Raw genomic sequence first — 24,453 nt, forward strand, 5'->3', positions numbered from 1 at the left:
GCGGAAGGATTCACTACAAATGACAAGGAAGTGTGTGAGGAATTGAATAAGAAATTCCAGGAGGTCTTCACCTTAGAACAAGGAGAAATTCCAGAGGTAAGTGAGGGAATAGCTAACCAGGAACCACTGGAAGAGTTTGAGATTACCAGTGGGGAAGTAAGGAAGTGTTTACTAGAGTTGGACGTGACGAAGGCTATAGGCCCAGATGGAATCTCCCCTTGGGTTCTAAAGGAAGGAGCAAGAGAACTGAGCCTACCACTCTCCATAGTGTATAACAAATCACTGGCAACAGGGGAACTGCCAGATATTTGGAAAGCAGCTAACGTAGTCCCGATATACAAGAAAGGGGATAGACAGGAGGCACTGAACTACAGGCCAGTGTCCCTAACCTGCATACCATGCAAGCTGATGGAGAAGATTGTGCGAAAAAAACTAGTGGAGCATCTGGAGCGAAGGAACTTTGTAACACAGCATCAACATGGGTTCAGGGATGGCAGGTCCTGCCTCACAGGGTTACTTGAATTCTACGACCAGGCAACAAAAATAAGGCAAGAAAGAGAAGGGTGGGCAGACTGCATATTTTTGGATTGTCAGAAAGCCTTTGATACAGTACCACATAAGAGGCTAGTGCGAAAGTTGGAGATGCAGGCTGGAGTGAGAGGGAAGGTACTCCGGTGGATAGAGGAATACCTAAGCAACAGGAGACAACGAGTCTGTGTGAGGGGTGAGGCCTCAGATTGGCGAGACGTCACAAGTGGAGTCCCGCAGGGGTCAGTCCTTGGACCTATACTGTTTCTGGTATATGTAAATGATCTCCCAGAGGGTATAGATTCGTTCCTCTCAATGTTTGCCGACGATGCAAAAATTATGAGGAGGATTGAAACAGAGGATGATAGTAGGAGGCTACAAGATGACCTGGATAGACTGAGTGAATGGTCCAACAAATGGCTGTTGAAGTTCAACCCGAGTAAATGCAAAGTAATGAAACTAGGCAGTGGAAACAGGAGGCCAGGCACAGGATACAGAATAGGAGATGAAGTACTTAATGAAACAGACAGAGAGAAAGATCTAGGAGTTGATATCACACCAAACCTGTCTCCTGAAGCCCACATAAAGAGAATAACGTCTGCGGCATATGCGAGGCTGGCTAACATCAGAACGGCGTTCAGGAACCTGTGTAAGGAATCATTCAGAATCTTGTACACCACATATGTAAGACCAATCCTGGAGTATGCGGCCCCAGCATGGAGCCCGTACCTTGTCAAGCACAAGACGAAGCTGGAAAAAGTCCAAAGGTATGCTACTAGACTAGTCCCAGAACTAAGAGGCATGAGTTATGAGGAAAGGCTGCGGGAAATGCACCTCACGACACTGGAAGACAGAAGAGTAAGGGGGGACATGATCACAACCTACAAAATCCTCAGGGGAATCGACCGGGTAAACAAGGATGAACTATTCAACACTGGTGGGACGCGAACAAGGGGACACAGGTGGAAGCTGAGTACCCAAATGAGCCACAGAGACGTTAGAAAGAACTTTTTCAGTGTCAGAGTAGTTAGTAAATGGAATGCATTAGGAAGTGATGTGGTGGAGGCTGACTCCATACACAGTTTCAAATGTAGATATGATAGAGCCCAATAGGCTCAGGAATCTGTACACCAGTTGATTGACGGTTGAGAGGCGGGACCAAAGAGCCAGAGCTCAACCCCCGCAAGCACAATTAGGTGAGTACAATTAGGTGAGTACACACACACACACACACACACACACACACACACACACACACACACACACACACACACACACACACACACACACACACACACACACACACACACACACACGCACACACACACACACACACACACACACACACACACACACACACTCTAACTTGAACCAAGTTAGAGTTTAATCCGAGCAAATGTTTTGTAATGAAACTAGGTGTATGGAGCAGGAAGCCAGATACAATGTACCATTTGGGAAATGAAATTCTTCAAGAATCGGAGAGTGAAAAAGACATGGGGCCAGATTCACGAAGCAGGTACGTACGTACGTTTTCGTACGTACGTACGTACCTGCTAACTCAGTACGGTAAGAACAGTACGTACGTACTGTTCTTACCGTTGAAAACGTAAGAACGTTTTCCTTCTTAGCATCTTCGTAGCGGCTACGCCGGTATTCAGGTATGCATCAAAGTATCAAAATCTTCGTAAGTACACACCGTCGTGCTAAAGTTGCTCTCGACCACTCGTAGCTTTATGTAAAATGGATATAACTCAATTTTTCTCTACTACACATCACGGAGGATCAATTTTATTATAAACAAACATTTTAGCTGGCGAGTCTCATTCAACAAGGAGTCCTTCGTGTTAGTTATATATGCATTCTCTGCTTGAAACCTGTAGTAAATATGTATTTTGTGATATTAGAATTAGTTTTATAATGGCAAGTTGTTATACCAGTAGTTATTAAGTAAATAATGAACAAGAGATATGAAAGACGGTGATGATCCCGGGCTGGTGGGAGCATTTTTAATCACCAAATGCCCATGTTCACCTAGCAACAAGGCTAGGGGTGAACCTTAGCTATACATACCCATTTTTACTTTATTTTGTTTGGTTTTATTTTGAAATTAAATCTGGGTGAGACATAAAAGAAAAATATGCTGCACAAATGATGTTAGGGGTAAAAAGTTAAAAAAATGTTGTCATTGAGTATTTAGGCCTATAATTATGACTACATGGACTATTATGGCCTGTTAAAAAATAAGGGCGAAGCAGGGGTCCAAGACCTTTTCCTGTTACACAATTTGGCTGTGTATAACAATAAGTAATTATCAAAAGAAGGCACCAAGCCTGGAAGGCTGTGTGAAACATTGTGTGAAACAAACAACCTAATTTTTTTTTAACAGATAATACACCTGAGAGTAAAACAAATCCTGTCAGTTATAAAAAATATTGATCCAGTTATTTAAATGAAAAATATAATGCAACAAATATTTATGAGTTGTTTAAACTATCATTTGTACTGTATATCCAAAGAAGTGAAAAATTGAGACATAATGAACAATTTAATTAATGATACAAAAGAAATATGGCTATTACACATCACCAAGAGATCTTAATGATCCATGGGTCAACATGATTTAATAAGGATAATACTGGTAATAATACAAATTATAATTTAAAACCTTTATTACTGATTTGTTTTATTTAGAAGCATAAGGTAGCATAAGGAAGCATAAGGAAGCATAAGGGAGCCGGTCGGCCGAGCGGACAGCACGCTGGACTTGTGATCCTGTGGTCCCGGGGTCGATCCCGGGCGCCGGCGAGAAACAATGGGCAGAGTTTCTTTCACCCTATGCCCCCTGTTACCTAGCAGTAAAATAGGTACCTGGGTGTTAGTCAGCTGTCACGGGCTGCTTCCTGGGGGTGGAGGCCTGGTCGAGGACCGGGCCGCGGGGACACTAAAGCCCCGAAATCATCTCAAGATAACCTCAAGATAAGGTATACACAGCAATGTGCTGCTTTCCTATTCTATATGAAAGATTACACAATGCAGATAAAAAACTACCTATAAGTTCATCTAATACAATACTCCCATCTCACAGGATGGTTAGTCATACATGGAATCAAGGAAGAAAATACCTTCCTCAATACAAAAAAATAGATCAACTCTGACTAAACAACAACTTCACGATTTTCACAAAAGGTAAACACTGAATCATGTAACATTATATTATTATTACTCTTACCAGTTTCTTCAAGACTCTTTTCAAACAATGTATTTTTTTTAACAAGCTTAGGTATACACAGCAATGTGCCGCTTCCCTGTAACATATGAAGGACCACACAGTGTAGGTCAAAACCAGCTACAAGCTCATCCAAAATCCTGTAACAAACTAGGTTGTTGTAGGAATTATTCAGTATGTTCTCTCTCAGACATGGGGGGTTTGGAAAGTTGTAGTCAAGTGATAGTTGACCTGACTCTGGGAGCACGAGGCTTTCCTTGGGGATTAGCGGTTGAAATACAAAATGGCCGCCACCTTTGTCTTAAAGCAACGTATAGTGAATTATTTTACAGAATTCAGAAATTTAGAGAAATTAGTCTTCATTCAAATTGTATTCAATAGTATTCCTGTTTAAAGTATCAAGAGTATCCTCAATTGTCGGAATACTGTAGTAAGTCACGATTTGGGCGACTTTAGGTCATAAGGGTCTCCAAAGCTTTCCACATTTAGCAATTGTCAAAGGTCAAATAGCCATTCTGTAATCGGAAATAGCTCTTCCCTATGATGCCTGTGCAATTACCTGCAGTTTAAAAGAGTTCAACCATCTGGGGGTTCAGCGAAACAGAGATGAGTTGTTCAACTTAAACCCTGTTAGTAAACTTAGTGAACTGGCGTAGGAATACCCCCCCCCCCCTCCAACTTTGTGGTGAGGAGAGGGAGGAAAAGGCAGTGTGGACAAGGTCAACAACTCGGGAAGGTGACCAACTCTCCACCTCTCCCCGAGACCAGCACTACATCAGCTGGTCGCCATAAGAGGTATAGTTGCTATAGTTTGGTATAGGAAATTAGTTCATCTCATGCTTTTAAGTCAGGGAGTGTTAATGATAGGGTGTGCTTTGATTTTGATTTAGATTTTGAATATTTTTTTTAGTTAGTAATTTGCATTTTTATTGTTTCCATTTTTATGTTTCCATATTGTTCATTGTTCTTGACACGTGGTTTCCACGAGTCTGAGTTTTGGTTGGGCCGCAAAGCCTAACATAGCCTAAGAGTTCAGTTGTCCCTTTTGTTTGTTAATATTACCCACACTTAATGTAGATTCATTCCTCCTATACCAAATAACTGGGGATCAAGCCCCAAGGTTTATTGAGAGCATAATCGCTCCAGACCTCGGTTATTGCTCCCAGTGTTAATGGTCTGGTGGTGGCGGCGTAGGGAGATTCTAGAGTTTGCTAGGGGGTCTAGTTCCACGTCATAAAGGCTGTAGAATCTTAGCCGGTCAACGGCTTAAGACCACGTGGAGTGGGATTCGGCTAGAGTAGTGGCTCTGGGGTCCCTTGGATTGAAGAAAGATAAATAAGAATACGGATATAGAGTAAAGGGTAAAAGGACAGAGAGAGAGAGTCGATGCCACCCCCCCCCCCCCCGGGTTACAATCCCCAGCTCACAGGACGGCCAGTCATACATGGAATCAGGAGAGAACAAAATATGTAAGGCTGATCTATTTGCCCCCCCCCCCTCCTCCACTGGCAAAATCTGGGTACAGCACAAGAATATCTTCCAGTATTCCTGAGTGTATGAAGTAATTACAGAGCTCAAAGTACCTCATACCATTTGGTCTGAAGTCACTGATAACAGGGCTATCACAGATATAGTGTTGGAGAGTATGTCCTCTCAAGTAGGATTGAAAACAGAAATTTTTTCACACAGAGGGTTATAAATCCAAGGAACCGCTACCTGCTGAAGCCGTAAATGCCAAAATCCAGCTAGAAAATATCATTAGAACAATCGGCGGGACTTAACAATCCCCCAGCTTTTTGTCCTCGCCGAGGCTACTAGATAATTAGTGGCCTTTGGGTAAATTTAGGTAAATATATACGTAAATAAATACCATCACTTCTCAAATCTTGGGAGCAAATCTTGAGGACCCTCCACACACAGCCTGAGTTCCTGAGGGTGGGTGTGTGTGTGTGTGTGTGTGAGTGTGAGTGAGGGTGGGTGTGTGTGTGTGTATGTGTGTGAGGGTGGGTGTGTGTGCATTCACCTAGTTATGTTTGCGGGGTTGAGCTTTGCTCTTTCGGCCCGCCTCTCAACTGTCAATCAACTGTTTACTAACTACTTTTTTTTCCACACCACACACACACACACAGACCACGAAGCAGCCCGCGACAGCTGACTAACTCCAAGGTACCTATTTACTGCTAGGTAACAGAGGCATTCAGGGTGAAAGAAACTTTGCCCATTTGTTTCTGCCTGGTGTGGGAATCGAACCCGCACCACAGAATTACGAGCCCTGCGCGCTATCCACCAGGCTACCAGGCCACCCCCCCCTCGTGTGTACTCACCTATTTGTGCTTGCGGAGGTTGACCTCTGGCTCTTTGTTCCCGCCTCTCAACTGTCAATCAACTGGTGTACAGATTTCTGAGCCTACTGGGCTCTATCATATCTACATTTGAAACTGTGTATGGAGTCAGCCTCCACCTGTGTGTGTGTGTGTGTGTGTGTGTGTGTGTGTGTGTGTGTGTGTGTGTGTGTGTGTGTGTGTGTGTGTGTGTGTGTGTGTGTGTGTGTGTGTGTGTGTGTGTGTGTGTGTGTGTGTGTGTGTGTGTGTGTGTGTGTGTGTGTGTGTGTGTGTGTGTGTGTGTGTGTGTGTTTGTGTGTGTGTGTGAGTACTCACCTAGTTGTGTTTGCGGGGGTTGAGCTCTGGCTCTTTGGTCCCGCCTCTCAACCGTCAATCAACAGGTGTACAGATTCCTGAGCCTATTGGGCTCTATCATATCTACACTTGAAACTGTGTATGGAGTCAGCCTCCACCACATCACTTCCTGTGTGTGTGTGTATACTCACCTAGTTGTACTCACCTAGTTGTGCTTGCGGTGGTTAGGCTCTGGCTCTTTGGTCCCGCCTCTCAACCGTCAATGAACAGGTGTACAGGTTCCTGAGCCTATTGGGCTCTATCATATCTACACTTGAAACTGTGTATGAAGTCAGCCTCCACCACATTACTTCCTAATGCATTCCATTTGTCAACCACTCTGACACTAAAAAAGTTCTTTCTAATATCTCTGTGGCTCATTTGGGCACTCAGTTTCCACCTGTGTCCCCTAGTGCGTGTGCCCTTTGTGTTAAATAGCCTGTCTTTATCAACCCTGTCGATTCCCTTGAGAATCTTGAATGTGGTGATCATGTCCCCCTAACTCTTCTGTATTCCAACGAAGTGAGGTTCAATTCCCGTAGTCTCTCCTCGTAGCTCATACCTCTCAGCTCGGGTACAAGTCTGGTGGCAAACCTTTGAAACTTTTCCAGTTTAGTCTTATGCTTGACTAGATATGGACTCCATGCTGGAGCCGCATACTCCAGGATTGGTCTGACATATGTGGTATATAATGTTCTGAAAGATTCCTTATACAAGTTTCTAAAGGCCGTTCTTATGTTAGCCAACCTGGCATATGCTGCTGATGTTATCCTCTTGATATGAGCTTCAGGGGACAGGTCTGGCGTGATATCAACCCCCAGGTCTTTCTCTCTCTCTGACTCCTGAAGTATTTCATCTCGCAAGTGATACCTTGTATCTGGTCTCCTGCTTCCTACCCCTATCTTCATTACATTGCATTTGCTTGGGTTAAACTCTAACAGCCATTTGTTCGACCATTCCTGCAGCTTGTCCAGGTCTTCTTGAAGCCTCAAGCTGTCCTCCTCTGTCTTAATCCTTCTCATAATTTTGGCGTCGTCAGCAAACATAGAACGAGTCTATACCCTCTGGGAGATCATTTACTTATATCAGGAACAGGATAGGTCCAAGCACAGAGCCCTGTGGGACTCCACTGGTGACTTCACGCCATTCTGAGGTCTCACCCCTCACTATAACTCTCTGCTTCCTATTGCTTAGGTACTCCCTTATCCACTTGCGCGCCCTACCAGTTACTCCTGCCTGTTTCTCCAGCTTATGCATCAACCTTTTATAGGGTATTGTGTCAAAGGCTTTCCGACAGTCCAAAAAAGTGCAGTCCGCCCATCCTTCTCTTTCTTGCTTAATCTTTGTCACCTGATCGTAGAATTCTATCAAGCCTGTAAGGCAAGATTTACCTTCCCTGAACCCATGTTGATGGGTTGTCACGAAGTCTCTTCTCTCCAGATGTGTTACTAGGTTTTTTCTTGCAATCTTCTCCATCACCTTGCATGGTATACAAGTTAAGGACACTGGCCTGTAGTTCAGTGCCTCTTGTCTGTCACCCTTTTTAAATATTGGTACTACATTTGCCGTCTTCCATATTTCTGGTAGGTCTCCCGTTTCCAGTGACCTACTATACACTATGGAGAGTGGCAAGCAAAGTGCTTCTGCACACTCTTTCAATACCCATGCTGAGATTCCATCCGGCCCAACAGCTTTTCTCACATCCAGCTCCAATAGGTGCTTCCTGACCTCATCTCTTGTAATTTCGAACCTTTCCAAGGTCACCTGATTTGCTGCCACCTCTCCTAGCGCCGTGACTTCTCCCTGTTCTATTGTAAAGACCTCCTGGAACCTTTTGTTGAGTTCTTCACACACCTCTTTGTCATTCTCTGTGTACCTGTCCTCGCCCACCCTAAGTTTCATCACCTGTTCCTTCACTGTTGTCTTCCTCCTGATGTGACTGTGTAGTAGCTTTGGTTCAGTCTTGGCTTTATTAGCTATATCATTTTCATACCTTTTCTCAGCTGCTCTTCTCACACTAACATACTCGTTCCTGGTTCTCTGGTATCTCTCTCTACTTTCTGGTGTTCTGTTATTACGGAAGTTCCTCCATGCCTTTTTGTTCAGCTCCTTTGCTTTCATACATTCCCTATTAAACCACGGATTCTTCCTTTGCTTCTCTGTTTTTTCCTGTTGGACTGGGACAAACCTGCTTATAGCCTCCTGACATTTTTGGGTGACATAGTCCATCATGTCTTGTACAGACTTGGTTCCGAGTTCTGTGTCCCAATGTATATCCCATAGGAATTTATTCATCTCCTCATAGTTTCCCTTTCGGTACGCCAGCCCTTTGTTTCCCAGTTCTTTTTTGGGGGTGATAATTCCTAGCTCAACCAGGTACTCAAGGCTCAATACACTATGATCACTCATTCCCAAGGGGGCTTCCAACTTAACTTCCCTTATATCCGACTCATTTAGGGTAAATATCAGATCAAGCAAGGCTGGTTCATCCCCTCCTCTCGTTCTTGTCGGTCCCTTGGCGTGTTGACTTAGAAAGTTTCTTGTTGCCACATCCAGCAGCTTAGCTCTCCATGTGTCTGGGCCTCCATGTGGGTCTCTGTTCCCCCAATCTATCTTTCCATGGTTGAAGTCTCCCATGATTAGTAGCCTGAATCCGTTCCTGCTAGCCACAGAAGCTGCTCTCTCTGTTATATTGATGGTGGCCAAGTTGTTTCTATCATATTCCTGTCTGGGTCTTCTGTCATTCGGTGGGGGGTTATATATGACTACAACTATAATTTTCTGTCCTCCAGTTGCTATGGTGCCTGATATGTAGTCACTGAAATCTTCACAGTTCTGAATTACCATCTCTTCGAATCTCTAACCTTCTCTTAGTAGCAAAGCTACACCACCTCCTCCTCTCCCTTCTCTCTCTTTCCTCACTACATAGTAGCCCTGTGGAAGCACTGCGTTTGTTATGGTGTTTGTTAGCTTTGTTTCTGTGAGTGCTATTATGTCTGGGTTTTCTTCTAGTACCCATTCTCCGAGTTCACTTGTTTTATTTGTAATCCCATCTATGTTAGTGTACATTGCCTTTTAGCTCACTTTCTTCAGTTCATTTTCTTGTCCCTTTCTTGGCGAGCATTCTGCTGGTGTGGGAAGCTTTTCCGTGCGTGAGAAGATCTGTGAGGTGGTTTGCAGGGTCTCAGAGGAGTTTGGGGTGATGGGTGGGGGTTTCAGGGAAGGGGGTACAGGTAGGGTGTGGGTTAAGGAGATAGGGGGGACATGGAGGATACGGGGTGAGGGAAGAGGAGGGATAGGGAGTGTGTGTGTGTGTGTGTGTGTGTGTGTGTGTGTGTGTGTGTGTGTGTGTGTGTGTGTGTGTGTGTGTGTGTGTGTGTGTGTGTGTGTGTGTGTGTGTGTGTGTGTGTGTGTGTGTGTGTGTGTGTGTGTGTGTGTGTGTGTGTGTGTGTGTGTGTGTGTGTGTGTGTGTGTGTGTGTGTGTGTGAGGGGTGGGTGTATGAGTGAGTGAGGTTGGGTGTGTGTATACTCACCTAGTTGTGATTGCGGGGGTTGAGTTCTGGCTCTTTGGTCCCGCCTCTCAACCGACAGTCAACTGATGTACAGGTTCCTGAGCTTACTGGGCTCTATCACATCTACATTTGAAACTGTGTATGGAGTCAGCCTCCACCACACTACTGCCTAATGTATTCCACTTGTTAACTACTCTGACACTGAAAAAGTTCTTTCTAACGTCTCCATGACTCATTTGGGTACTCACTTCCCACCTGTGTCCCCTAGCGCGTGTGCCTCTTGTGTTAAATAGCCTGTCTTTATCTACCCTATCAATTCCTTTGAGAATCTTGTATGTGCTGATCATGTCCCCTCTAATTCTTGTGTATCCCAGTGATGTAAGGTTTAATTCCCGTAGTCCCTCCTCGTAGCTTCTCTTGATTACCTAAACCTGGTCGTCATGTACTCTGATGTATGAGGTTCACCAGAGTTCCGGCTTGCTGTAACCTTCAGTCCAACTCCCTGAACCTAAAGCGTTTGTTCGCCAAGATATCACGACACGAGGACGTTGTACCTTAATACCAGCAAGTTCACTAGAGACTTAATAAAGGTCGCCGCCACCCCCTGACTTCAAATCTTTACTGATTAATTCCTCTAACTGACGGTGGAGCAGGAAACCGTCAATTAGTCCTAGATCCCCGAATGTGGATCCCCAATTGTTGGAAAGGAGGGATGAGATTAACTTTAAATGTGAGGATTAACTCAACCAAAGGGTTTATATTGAAAATAGAATATAGGATGCTTGTACAGTTCACAGGAGTCTATACGGTAAACAAGGGAGTGAATAAACCTTACCGAAATAAAAGAACATAACATATATGCTGGGGGAAATTCCACTAAACACCATAAATTTTAAACAAGATTTATTAAAACATAAGTAATTGTCATGAAACAAATGAACACTTCATACTGAATTTATTTCTAACTGAAATTCTTCCTAAAATAGAGGCAGTGATTAATGAATTTAACAGGAACAGTACCAACTCGTAAGCACTTTACCGCGACACTGACCAACACTGCTCTCTCCAGCGGAGAGGCTCACCTGGGCTTTGTTGTCAAATTACTATTCAAAGATGATTAATAAAACTTAATTATGCACTGGTCACTGAAAGTGACCTAATCATTATTCATAACAACTGGAAAATTACCTAGATACTTGAGCAGGCGATGAGTCACAATAACGTGGCTGAAGTAGTTTGACCTGACCACACACTAGAAGGTGATGGGACGACGACGTTTCGGTCCGTCCTGAACCATTCTCAACTCAATTGGACCATTCTCACAATCGACTTGAGAATGGTCCAGGACGGACCGAAACGTCGTCGTCCCTTCACCTTCTAGTACCTAGATACTTGAGCACCGGGTTGATTAATTAATCGAATATTGCATATTTACATAATTTACATTAATTAACAATTTAAGATCATTGGTAATATTTCCAGCTCGTGGATGGTGTCATCCTAATATTCGTCTGTACTTGACGACGAGTGAACTCTTTACCTTGAATTGTCGTTAAATTAACATAGTTACTTATCAAAAGACGTCATTAATTCCCATTACTTTAATAACTGAATTCTTCTAAACTGATGAATTTAAGCACAAGGTGGACGCCGGCCATCTTGTCTAACCTCTGCCACTAATCCCTTGGACCATGGAGGATAACTCTTCCTGTCTTACCTGGTCAAAAGTTAACACTTGAGTTGCTACTTGTTGTGCGGGCGCGCACACGCGCGTCTATACTGGAGGATATTCCCCCTGTATTCTGCTGTTATTGTAGAACATCCATGGTCAGACCATCATCCATGGTCAGACCATCATCCATGGTCAGACCATCATCCATGGTCAGACCTTCGTCCATGGTCAGACTATCATCCATGGTCAGACCATCATCCATGGTCAGACCATCATCATGGTCAGACCATCATCCATGGTCAGACCATCATCCATGGTCAGACCTTCATCCATGGTCAGACCATCATCCATGGTCAGACCATCATCCATGGTCAGACCTTCATCCATGGTCAGACCATCATCCATGGTCAGACCATCATCCATGGTCAGACCTTCATCCATGGTCAGACCATCATCCATGGTCAGACCTTCATCCATGGTCAGACCATCATCCATGGTCAGACCATCATCAAGAAGTGCACTTGGTCGACCCCAGCCACCCTATGGCACTCCCCGTACAGTCACGTGTCACCCTGCAAAGTTTGGTCAGACTGGCCCCTAGCGTCTGGCTCCCAACCTCGAACAAAGAAGCAGACATTCTGTTATCGGAGCAGAATTGCAGATAGTCGAGCTAACCATGCAATGGTCTTGACGTTCTCTACGTTCTTACAGACAGAACGTTTTCCAGGTTCTTCCCAAGCACAGAGAGTAGCACTGTAAAGTGTAAATTAATTACTCTAATTTAACGTTAATTATGTTTTCATGTTCTCTTTACCTCTCATGTTCTCTCTTCTTTCATGTTCTCTTCCCATTGACCTTCTCTCCTCTTTTCTTTGACGTTCACTCTATCTTGACGTTCATTGTGGTTTGACATTTGATGTTTTCACTCGCTCTTATCATCCACTCTGAGCTTCCTTCAGTCAAACAAACACTCTTGCCCGTCAAACAAAGAAGCCAAACATTAAAGACCATAAAATCATCTGATATACTTCAGTAAAGCTTCACCTTAGGTAACTCCCTTCACCTTAGATTACTCCCAGACTCAGTCCCACCAGGCTCTCACAAGTGGTGTGCCAATCAGGCCGTTCTGATTGTACTATGGAAGCTTCAGGACGAGGCTTCATGATGCTGGGGTAAGCTTCAGGACGAGGCTTCATGATGCTGGGGTAAGCTACAGGACGGGGCTTCATGATGCTGGGGTAAACTTCAGGACGAGGCTTCATGATGCTGGGGTAAGCTTCAGGATGCTGGGGTAAGCTTCAGGACGAGGCTTCATGATGCTGTGGTAAGCTACAGGACGGGGCTTCATGATGCTGGGGTAAGCTTCAGGACGAGGCTTCATGATGCTGGGGTAAGCTTCAGGGCGGGACTTCATGATGCTGGGGTAAGCTTCAGGACGAGGCTTCATGATGCTGGGGTAAGCTTCAGTACGAGGCTTCATGATGCTGGGGTAAGCTTCAGGTCGGGACTTCATGATGCTGGGGTAAGCTTCAGGACGGGGCTTCACGATGCTGGGGTAAGCTTCAGGGCGGAGCTTCATGATGCTGGGGTAAGCTTCAGGGCGGAGCTTCATGATGCTGGGGTAAGCTTCAGGGCGGAGCTTCATGATGCTGGGGTAAGCTTCAGGACGAGGCTTCATGATGCTGGGGTAAGCTTCAGGACGAGGCTTCATGATGCTGGGAAAATCACTTGTTGTCTTCACAGCTGTGGAGAGCTGAAAACTTTCTCCTATTTTGATCAAGTCAATTCAGGCTATTGTGAATTATTTTGGCGAAGTTAATACCCAGTATTGTGAGTTATGGGAGTTGTAAAGTTGTTACCATGATGAAGTTTGAGGTGTGTTGGAGGCAGAGAACACTGGTGTTGCCAGGCCAGCCTCCGAGAGAGGTGTTTGGAACCCCAAAAGCCTCACCTTTCCCAAACATTCCAGTGAACGCGTATAGTGCGTTCATCTGAGTGGCTGCTACTGAACCCTTCGCTAAAACGATCCTACTACCACCAGCAATCACCATCCACCACTAACCTACATCGTCAACCACCACAAAGTAGTTTTAAGAGGTAGTTTCATGCCGTCAGTAGCCCCGGGTGAGTGTCGGGACACATGCTCCTTCCACTTGTGTACTCTTCTGCTCACTTAGGGAAGTAAAATATTCTATACATGGTACATGGTTCTATACATGATACATGGTTCTATACATGGTACATGGTTCTATACATGGTTCTATACATGGTACATGGTTATAGACATGGTACATGGTTCTAGACATATAATACATATTTCCAGACGATTGTTACATAAGGGGGAGTGAGAGGGAGAAGCAAGGTTAGCGTCTGTCAACCTCCGTCTCCCCCAGTACGAGAATAGTTAATATGAGAGCAGAGTTAAAATTACCTACCATAAGTGAGAGAATTTTGTCTATTAGCACAGTTTTCGGCGTGAAGGCATTGAGTAGATCTAGACAACACATGAAGTTTCAAGCTAAACGTTCTAATATGCTACACTCACCTGAGGTCTATAGAAGAAGAACGAAATCTGATTATGTATATTGGTTCTACAAGGTAGCCAACTCCATCAAAATATTAAATATGTACCCAACTCAACTAATGATTAATCAGCCAATTACTCCATGGGATAACTGGGATCTATCAGTTGATTTTGTAAATGCGCCCAAGAAAGATAGTGTGCACACTACATTATTAAAACAGTTAACACTGAAAAGCATCACTGAAAGTACTCAGAGTACTATGGGTAACGATGTGTATGGGTAACGATGTGTATCAGTGCTATACCGACGGCTCTGTAGAAGAAGGTGGACGATGTACCGGATGTGCATGTAACATAATTGAACAATCTTCTCTCGTACATACAGCAATGAAGAGCGTCAATGACTGGGCAAGTACAACTCAAACCGAACTTGCAGGCATATACCTTGCCACTGAATTTTTAAAAGACAAAGGCAGTGGACTTATATACTGTGACTCGCAGAGTGCACTCCTGGCATTGAACGCACATAGTAGTGACTCCCAGAAAATACTCAGTGATATTCGAATGAATGTTTCAGCTGCCAAAGAAAACAGATTTGAGATTAAATTCCTATGGATACCATCACATGTTGGCATCTCAAGTCATGACTCTGTTGATATGCTTGCTAAGACAGCCTGCAGAAAACCAGTGGTAGAAATTGATATGGGTGTTTCATTATCAGTGACGAAGAGAATACTTAAACAAATATCTAATGAAAATCTCACCGACCTAACAAATTCACAAAGACCTAAAAGTTGTAGCATTAAATATTATGATAGATATCGTGAGGAGACATTCACATATGGGACTAATAGAACAAGAACCCGGCAATGTGATGTTATAGTGGCCAGAATACGCCTGGGATATAGACGTATCTGGCAGCTTTCTCAAAACCCAAATGTCGAGTACACAATGTGTCAACTTTGTGAAAGAGAAAACATGCACTCTCTTTAACATTATATTGTAGAATGTCCCATACTGACTGACTTTCGCCCTCCTGGGCTAAGGTATGCTGAACTCTGTAATTACTATATGAGTACTGGAACACTTGATGATATATTGGACTTGTATCCAAGATTGACCATGTAATATATCAATCATACAATGTATATATATGATGTAACTATATAACCTGAGCTTGTAAAAGCACCTTCATCACCTTCAGTGATTAAGTGCTTAATTGTACACTAGTTTCTTTATCAGCTATCTCACCCTGTCAGAGTATATCAGACAAATGTATGTGAATGCATGTGTGTGTATATATGTATGTATATGTGTGTGTGTATGTATATGTATGGGTATAAAGTATATATGGAAGCTGATCAGAATTACATTTCACCTTTGTGAATGTACATTAATGACACTATGTAAAAGACACATCGAACACTTTATGTAGGGCATACGTAAATCTGTGTATCTATGTATTTACGTATGTAGGTTAGCTTAGCACTTTAAAAGCACCGAATCACCTTCTGTGGTTGAGTGTTCAATAAACCCTTGAACTATATGTTTAACACTTCTCTAACCCTGTCCATGGAGGACAGAAGAAAATGTCTATATGCTGGTTAGCATTGTAAATATGTGACCACGTCTGTGGTAGAAAATAATAATAATAAAAAAAAAAGTACCACTGGTCTGGGAAGGACGGGTCAGGTTACCGTCTCCCACAGTACTGGAAGCCGGTGGCTTGTCAAAGGTCTCCTCCCCCATTTGCCCTCATAATCTTTTCAAGTTTAATTATGGAATTTAAAGTTGGCTGTTAAGGCTTCGGCGGGTAGGCAGTTCCATGGGTTTACAAACCTATGGGTGAAAAAGCATCTCCTGTACTCGTTCCTAACTAGAGCTATACGTGTACTCCTGACAGCACTTGAGTGAGTGCGTGTTCTTCAGACTTGCTGATACGACGTTGGCAGCATGTGGAGCTCTGCCGCTGTGAGCCAGATGAACTGCTGCAGCTCTCAGGATAGTGAATATTTCAAGCAGAGAAGATTTATGGGCCTGGACACACCTACACACACACACGCACGCACACACACACACACACACACACACACACACACACACACACACACACACACACACACACACACACACACACACACACACACACACACACACACACACACACACACACACACACACACACACACACACACACACACACACACACACACACACACACACACACACACACACACACACACACACACACACGAGACTGTACGGTACCGCACATGAGACTGCTATACAAACTTGAGAGGCAGGCAGGAGTAAGCGGAAAGGCCCTAGTATGGGTGAAGAACTACCTAACAGGAAGGAGCCAGAGGGTAATGGTAAGGGGCGAAAAGTCGGACTGGCGAACAGTAACAAGTGGAGTACCTCAAGGATCGGTGCTGGGACCAATCCTCTTTCTAATTTACGTAAATGATATGTTTACAGGAGTGGAGTCATACATGTCAATGTTTGCAGATGACGCAAAATTAATGAGAAGAGTTGTGACAGACGAGGATTGTAGGATCCTCCAAGAGGACTTAAACAGGCTGCAGAGATGGTCAGGGAAATGGCTACTGGAGTTTAACACCAGTAAATGTAAAGTTATGGAAATGGGATCAGGTGACAGGAGACCAAAGGGACAGTACACAATGAAGGGGAACAGCCTACCTGTAACGATTCGAGAAAGAGACCTGGGAGTGGATGTGACACCTAATCTAACTCCTGAGGCACATATAAATAGGATAACGACAGCAGCGTACTCTACACTGGCGAAAATTAGAACTTCATTCAGAAACCTAAACGAGGAAGCTTTTAGGGCACTTTACACTGCCTACGTGAGACCCGTCTTAGAGTATGCCGCGCCATCATGGAGCCCCCACCTGAAGAAACACATAAAGAAACTGGAGAAGGTTCAGAGGTTTGCGACGAGGCTTGTCCCAGAGTTACGAGGGATGGGATATGTAGAGCGGCTGAAGGAACTGAACCTAACGACACTAGAGAAAAGAAGGGAGAGAGGAGATATGATAGGGACATATAAAATACTCAGGGGAATTGACAAAGTGGAAATAGATGAAATGTTCACACGTAATAATAGCAGAACGAGGGGACATGGGTGGAAACTGGAAACTCAGATGAGTCACAGAGATGTTAGGAAGTTTTCTTTTAGCGTGAGAGTAGTAGAAAAATGGAATGCACTTGGGGAACAGGTTGTGGAAGCAAATACTATTCATACTTTTAAAACTAGGTATGATAGGGAAATGGGACAGGAGTCATTGCTGTAAACAACCTATAGCTAGAAAGGCGGGATCCAAGAGTCAATGCTCGATTCTGCAAGCACATATAGGTGAGTATAGGTGAGTACACACACACACACACACACACACACACACACACACACACACACACACACACACACACACACACACACACACACACACACACACACACACACACACACACACACACACACACGCACACACACACACACACACAGAGGAACTTCCGTAATAACAGAACACCAGAAAGTAGAGAGAGATACCAGAGAACCAGGAACGAGTATGTTAGTGTGAGAAGAGCAGCTGAGAAAAGGTATGAAAATGATATAGCCAATAAAGTCAAGACCGAATCAAAGCTACTACACAGTCACATCAGGAGGAAGACAACAGTGAAGGAACAGGTGATGAAACTTAGGGTGGGCGAGGACAGGTACACAGAGAATGACAAAGAGGTGTGTGAAGAACTCAACAAAAGGTTCCAGGAGGTCTTTACAATAGAACAGGGAGAAGTCACGGCGCTAGTAGAGGTGGCAGCAAACCAGGTGACCTTGGAAAGGTTCGAAATTACCAGAGATGAGGTCAAGAAGCACCTATTGGAGCTGGATGTGAGAAAAGCTGTTGGGCCGGATGGAATCTCACCATGGGTATTGAAAGAGTGTGCAGGAGCACTTTGCTTGCCACTCTCCATAGTGTATAGTAGGTCACTGGAAACGGGAGACCTACCAGAAATATGGAAGACTGCTAATGTAGTACCAATATTTAAAAAGGGTGACAGACAAGAGGCACTAAACTACAGGCCAGTGTCCTTAACTTGTATACCATGCAAGGTGATGGAGAAGATTGTGAGAAAAAACCTAGTAACACATCTGGAGAGAAGAGACTTCGTGACAACCCATCAACATGGGTTCAGGGAAGGTAAATCTTGCCTTACAGGCTTGATAGAATTCTACGATCAGATGACAAAGATTAAGCAAGAAAGAGAAGGATGGGCGGACTGCAATTTTTTGGACTGTCGGAAAGCTTTTGACACAGTACCCCATAAAAGGTTAATGCATAAGCTGGAGAAACAGGCAGGAGTAACTGGTAGGGCGCTCCAATGGATAAAGGAGTACCTAAGCAATTGGAAGCAGAGAGTTACAGTGAGGGGTGAGACCTCAGACTGGCGTGAAGTCACCAGTGGAGTCCCACAGGGCTCTGTACTTGGATCTATCCTGTTTCTGATATACGTAAATGATCTCCCAGAGAGTATAGACTCATTCCTCTCAATGTTTGCTGACGACGCCAAAATTATGAGAAGGATTAAGACAGAGGAGGACAGCTTGAGGCTTCAAGAAGACCTGGACAAGCTGCAGGAATGGTCGAACAAATTACTGTTAGAGTTTAACCCAAGCAAATGTAATGTAATGAAGATAGGGGTAGGAAGCAGGAGACCAGATACAAGGTAACACTTGGGAGATGAAATACTTCAGGAGTCAGAGAGAGAGAAAGACCTGGGGGTTGATATCACGCCAGACCTGTCCCCTGAAGCTCATATCAAGAGGATAACATCAGCAGCATATGCCAGGTTGGCTAACATAAGAACGGCCTTTAGAAACTTGTGTAAGGAATCTTTCAGAACATTATATACCACATATGTCAGACCAATCCTGGAGTATGCGGCTCCAGCATGGAGTCCATATCTAGTCAAGCATAAGACTAAACTGGAAAAGGTTCAAAGGTTTGCCACAAGACTAGTACCCGAGCTGAGAGGTATGAGCTACGAAGAGAGACTACGGGAATTGAACCTCACTTCACTGGGAGACAGAAGAGTTAGGGGGGACATGATCATCACATTCAAGATTCTCAAGGGAATCGACAGGGTTGATAAAGACAGGCTATTTAACACAACGGGCACACGCACTAGGGGACACAGGTAGAAACTGAGTGCCCAAATGAGCCACAGAGATATTAGAAAGAACTTTTTTAGTGCCAGAGTGGTTGAGAAATGGAATGCATTAGGAAGTATTGTGGTGGAGGCTGACTCCATACACAGTTTAAAGTGTAGATATGATAGAGCCCAATAGGCTCAGGAACCTGTACACCTGTTGATTGACGGTTGAGAGGCGGGACCAAATAGCCAGAGCTCAACCCCTGCAAGCACAACTAGTTAAGTACAACTAGGTGAGTACACACACACACACACACACACTCACATACAAGTTGTGTGGATGACAACGTATGGGCCCTTTTTTTCTGGGGAAAAAGGGGCCGATTTGGAGTTAAAGGTTTCTTATGGGGAATATTCAAGGCGAAAGGGGCCGATTTGGAGTTGAAGGTTTCTTATGGGGAAAATTCATGGCGAAAGGGGCCGATTTGGAGTTAAAGGTTTCTTATGGGGAAAATTCATGGCGAAAGGGGCCGATTTAGAGTTAGAGGTTTCTTATGAGAAAAATAATTTCTGAGATTTTAGAAGGTTGTTAAAAGTTCTTATGATAAAAATATTGTCATACGAGTTTGTTAAAGTTCTTATGGGAGAATTTTTCAGAGTTCCTACCAATAATAAACAGATATTTAGGCCTTATACATTTAAGTAGGATTCTTACTTAGAGACTAGTATATTGCTATATAACTGAATCATTTCCCTGCCTTCCCTTCCCCCTGCATCTTCCGCTCATACCTCACACCCCCTCCCTCCCCCCTTACCTCACAATCTCTCGCCTCACCTGTGTTTACCTTACGCCGCCAGCCAAACGCTGCCTTCAGGTCACCTCCTTAATCTTATCTTCTCCATAATATCTGGACCGTCCCTCCCCCCTCTACCTACCTGTTACAGTACCCTCTCTCCTTTCATATTGTTCTTTCTTCGTAATTCCTTACAGCTATTTTCTGACATCGTAATGTTTGTTCCTTTTTCATTAACCAGTCAGTTTTACACAAATCAACCGAGGCATCTCAATGTAACCTTTAATACTGAAGCTGCCTCCGAGCCTATCTAAGCTGGCACCGGCCACATGTCCCGAGGCGATCATCACCTGATTACCTGCCCTGTCATCTACCAGTCATTGTCAGCGTTCACCACCGTAATAATTTATATATATACATTAGGCGTTAATAAAACATATTTATTTATTTATAATTTATTTAGTCATCTAATTTTAGTTTACACAATTTATAATAAACGACTCATTTATCCTGAAGTTCTAAGAAGCACACTCCTCAATCCGCTTGTATAATATCCATCCTATTCACTCCTCATCTCTGTAAATAAAGAATATCAGTTTTAGATAGCGTTTACACATGTACAATATTTATCAGACACATAAAACCTCGAAACAAATGTACTCACCATTTTCCGTTAGATAATTTGTTATATCCTCATTCAGCCAGTCGTCTCCAAGCACATTTTCCAACAAATATCGCTCTTATCATAACACAGCGTTTCATAGCAGCTCGGCATATTTTTAAATAAAGCATAAGATAGCCTCATTACGTTCCTATCATTCTGCATATAATCTCCGTAAGTATAACTAGTTTCAAATAGCTTTAATGCAGTTTTTAGATCCTTGTTTGAAAGATGGTAACAGAAAAACATCGCAAATAGCCCACATACGTATGTATTTAAGCTCTGAAGTCGCTCTGTAAACGTGTATACATCACAGTCTTTATAATAATTTAAAAACTCCGAAATGTAGGGCGAATACACATTTATTCCATATGAATCTAGTATAACTATTTTCCGTTTAGATTTATATACAGCAATCCAGTGGCCCATTACTTCCTTAGAGTCTCTTCCTAAGGTATTTATTATAAACATAATCGGACTATCCCGTATTTGTTTCATTATTCTATATATATCCGTCGCTAAATAGCATCCAATATATTCAGCTTTACTACCCGTCATATTGTTCAATGCCGTATTAATTTGTTTGCGGTTCATGCTCTTGTATCACACATAACTCGCCTATCAGAATAAATTCTCAATACTCCCGTTGTATTTCCGAATAAAATAATAACTTTATTTGATTTCACTGGAACAGCAAATTCTAAGGTGATTCTCAGGTTGCCCGAAGCCTCTATAGGAAGGGTATCTCTCAATTTCTCAGGCGTTAGGCTAAATGCCAGTAACGTTCTTCCTTTTATAAATGAATTATATGTCAAGGTATTACAAGCGTTAAAGCCTACTGTATTTTGAGTCTCGTAGTATAGTTTCGAACATTTATTCGGGAACTTGCAAGTTATATTAAATAAGTTTGTCCCATCGCGTGTAATATATACATTAGATAAATTGCAGTGATCGAAATAAAGTGGATTAAGCGTATACGCTCCGGATATTGCTTCCATATATGTCATCATAATAAATAATTTATCTGGGATAATGCTCCCCCATGGCTGGTCAATACTTAATCTCTGCTGCCCATTCCCAAGAATGAATGTCTTGTGGAGTGTCTTATCAAACGTATATGTAACTGGCGTATTTTGTTCAGCCAGAGCTCTATTAATAGCCTCCAATCCAGATGCGAATGGAGTTATCCGATAAATCCACATTCTAGCTAGTTTTATGTTAAACTTGTATCCAGATTCAATACTGTTTATAACCCACGGATCACTGTTAAGTTCTAATCTCAAACGAATATCAATTCCATCCAAAACATATTCGCTCAAAGTTGTAATGTCCAATAGCAGTTTAAAGCAACAATTTACTCCCTCAGTTTTTAACTTTACAAATCTAGATTTAAGGTCTTCTGAGGCATTCTTAAAATAATCTGCATCATATTTTTCAGGAAAAACATCATTATAGAAATACGTTAGTTCTTTAAATCTTTCAGCTTTACATTCAGAAAGCGTTGTCATTAGCTTTACATATGATAAATATGAAAATAGTGAATTAGTTTCCACCACTTGCTCATTTAAATAAACAGTTACAGCTTTAAACATTGTCTGGGACAAACCATTAACTATTGATGCATTTTTAATATCCGCTAAAGCCGTAATTCCGTCAGGTCCCGTTAATTCAACCATCAGTTCTAGCGTCAAGCTCGAAAGATCAATAAATTGACCCTTAACTCCTGGGATACGGAATTCAGTATAAGAATCTTTAAATTTATTGTTAATACTTGAATTCACAGGTAAAATATCTTGTGTCTGTCTTGAAAATATCGTACTTTCAACCATTCTATGCATACTAACTTTAGGAAAACCAACGCTTATAGCAGCTGTATAATTTTCTAAAGGAACTTGCAATGCTGCACTACGAGCATTTACACTCATCATGTCTGCGTCTAGCATACAACTAGTACTGTTTTATGAAAATACGTCTTTATATCTATCCATTTTCTTTATATAGGCAGGTCTTTTCGTTATTCGGCCACCTGCTATCAATTTAGGACCTATACTTTTCAATGTTTCCATACCGCGTTTTCTAATTGAATCTTTCAAAGTAACTTGGCCTGCATTTATATCCTGCAAAACATTCTGTCCCATTGTCAATGCTGCTGGCATAATAGTTTTTAATAGGATAGGACTTGCTCTACGAGCTAGACCAGTTAAGAAACTTAATAATCCACCTCCTCTTAAATGTCTTCTATCAAAAACAGTAATATCGCCCAGTGCTCCACCTCTCTTCCCTCGAGGTGCGATAAATCGCCCTACCTCGTCAACAGACATCTGTACAAACCCGACCCTCATGTTTAAACGTGCCAGGAGAGAATGATGAACTCCCTCTACTCTTACCATTATATATCCACAGTCTAATATGTAATACTGCAATCGTACATTCTTCCTTTTCAAAATATACAGGCTCCCCATCTTGATCTGTTAATTTAATACTGATGCCATCAATATTAGTCGTATTTAAAGGTTTATATAATTTTCTGTGTGTTACATTACTTTGAAACGAAATAACATCCAAGATATTTACAATCTGATTACCAAACATGGTGGGCTGCACCTTATCACAATATACAAACAAGAAATCTATACGGCCTCCTGGCCTAGGATGATAATAGCATGTATCTTGTACAGTTATCCTGTTATTAGGTAGTTTATTCATAATAAAAATATCATAGGCTTTACCTACTTCAGCTCCAATAACTTTACATATATTTCGACCGAAAGATAAAGAAATTCGAACAACTAATTTACCATCCTTTGTAATAAATAATTTTAACAACTTCTCACTAAATGCTGCATTAAACTTAATTCGATTAATACTCGAATCATATTTCATATAAACGTCCCCCATGGTCTGGGAAATTATAATTAAGTACGGGTCCTATAAAACTCAGTGAACCTTTTGAAAATATAGTTGAAATTTCTCTATTTAAAATAGTCGTTATCTCTATGCAATTATCACTGGCTAAAATATCTGACTTTAAAGTGAAAGATCTATTCACCGTACTCAAATCAGATAAATTTTTATTAGACACTAGAAGTTGAACTGAAATAAGACTTTCCAGGTCATTCCTCATAACAGAGAAATAAGATGGAGGCAGGAATATATTCTTCAGGCACACTTCATAAGCTTTATTCGGGTCTAAAGACAGCTGATTATGTAATCTATTTTCAAAAGCATTGGGAGCATTGTTTTTAAATACATCAGTATCAGAGTTACTCGCTGCATATATAACGTAACTATCCATCCTGTAGACTAATAGTAAATGATAAAAATAAACAGAAACTCACCTTAATATGGTATCCAGGTAGACTCTCCTTCATCTCCAGCCTTGATCTTCCTCTTCAAACTCGGAGAAAACACTTGATTTTTCGCATCTACATTTCTAAATAAATTCTTAGGTGTAGAGGTCAAAGAAAAAAACAACTTTGCTATGGGCAATTTATCTTCTGGGAATAACAATTTCGGAGTGCATATCCTGCCTATAACATCATCAACAATATTGATCCCAGTAACTGGTGATGTAATGTTCCCTTCCTCATCCCACTTTACAGGTCCAGTTGTATTAAAATAATTTAACAGGGAGACTGCAAAATCATAATCCTTAAGCTTTAATCTTAAGTCTATCAAGTGTTGTA

General features: G+C 42.4%; 2 protein-coding genes across 2 annotated transcripts in view; one reads left to right on the forward strand and one right to left on the reverse strand.

The window, feature by feature from the left end:
* LOC123756003 (uncharacterized) overlaps positions 1 to 24,453 on the forward strand; it is a 490,424-nt gene that overhangs the window by 223,422 nt on the left and 242,549 nt on the right. The gene's annotated exons all lie outside the window — the stretch shown is intronic.
* Positions 12,872 to 13,324, reverse strand: LOC123756002 (balbiani ring protein 1-like). Its single transcript, XM_045739016.1, has one exon. It carries the CDS (start codon positions 13,322 to 13,324, stop codon positions 12,872 to 12,874), a length of 453 nt encoding a protein of 150 aa, XP_045594972.1.

The sequence above is a fragment of the Procambarus clarkii genome, chromosome 43 (assembly GCF_040958095.1).
Source record: "Procambarus clarkii isolate CNS0578487 chromosome 43, FALCON_Pclarkii_2.0, whole genome shotgun sequence".
NCBI classification, from domain to species: Eukaryota; Metazoa; Arthropoda; class Malacostraca; order Decapoda; family Cambaridae; genus Procambarus; species Procambarus clarkii.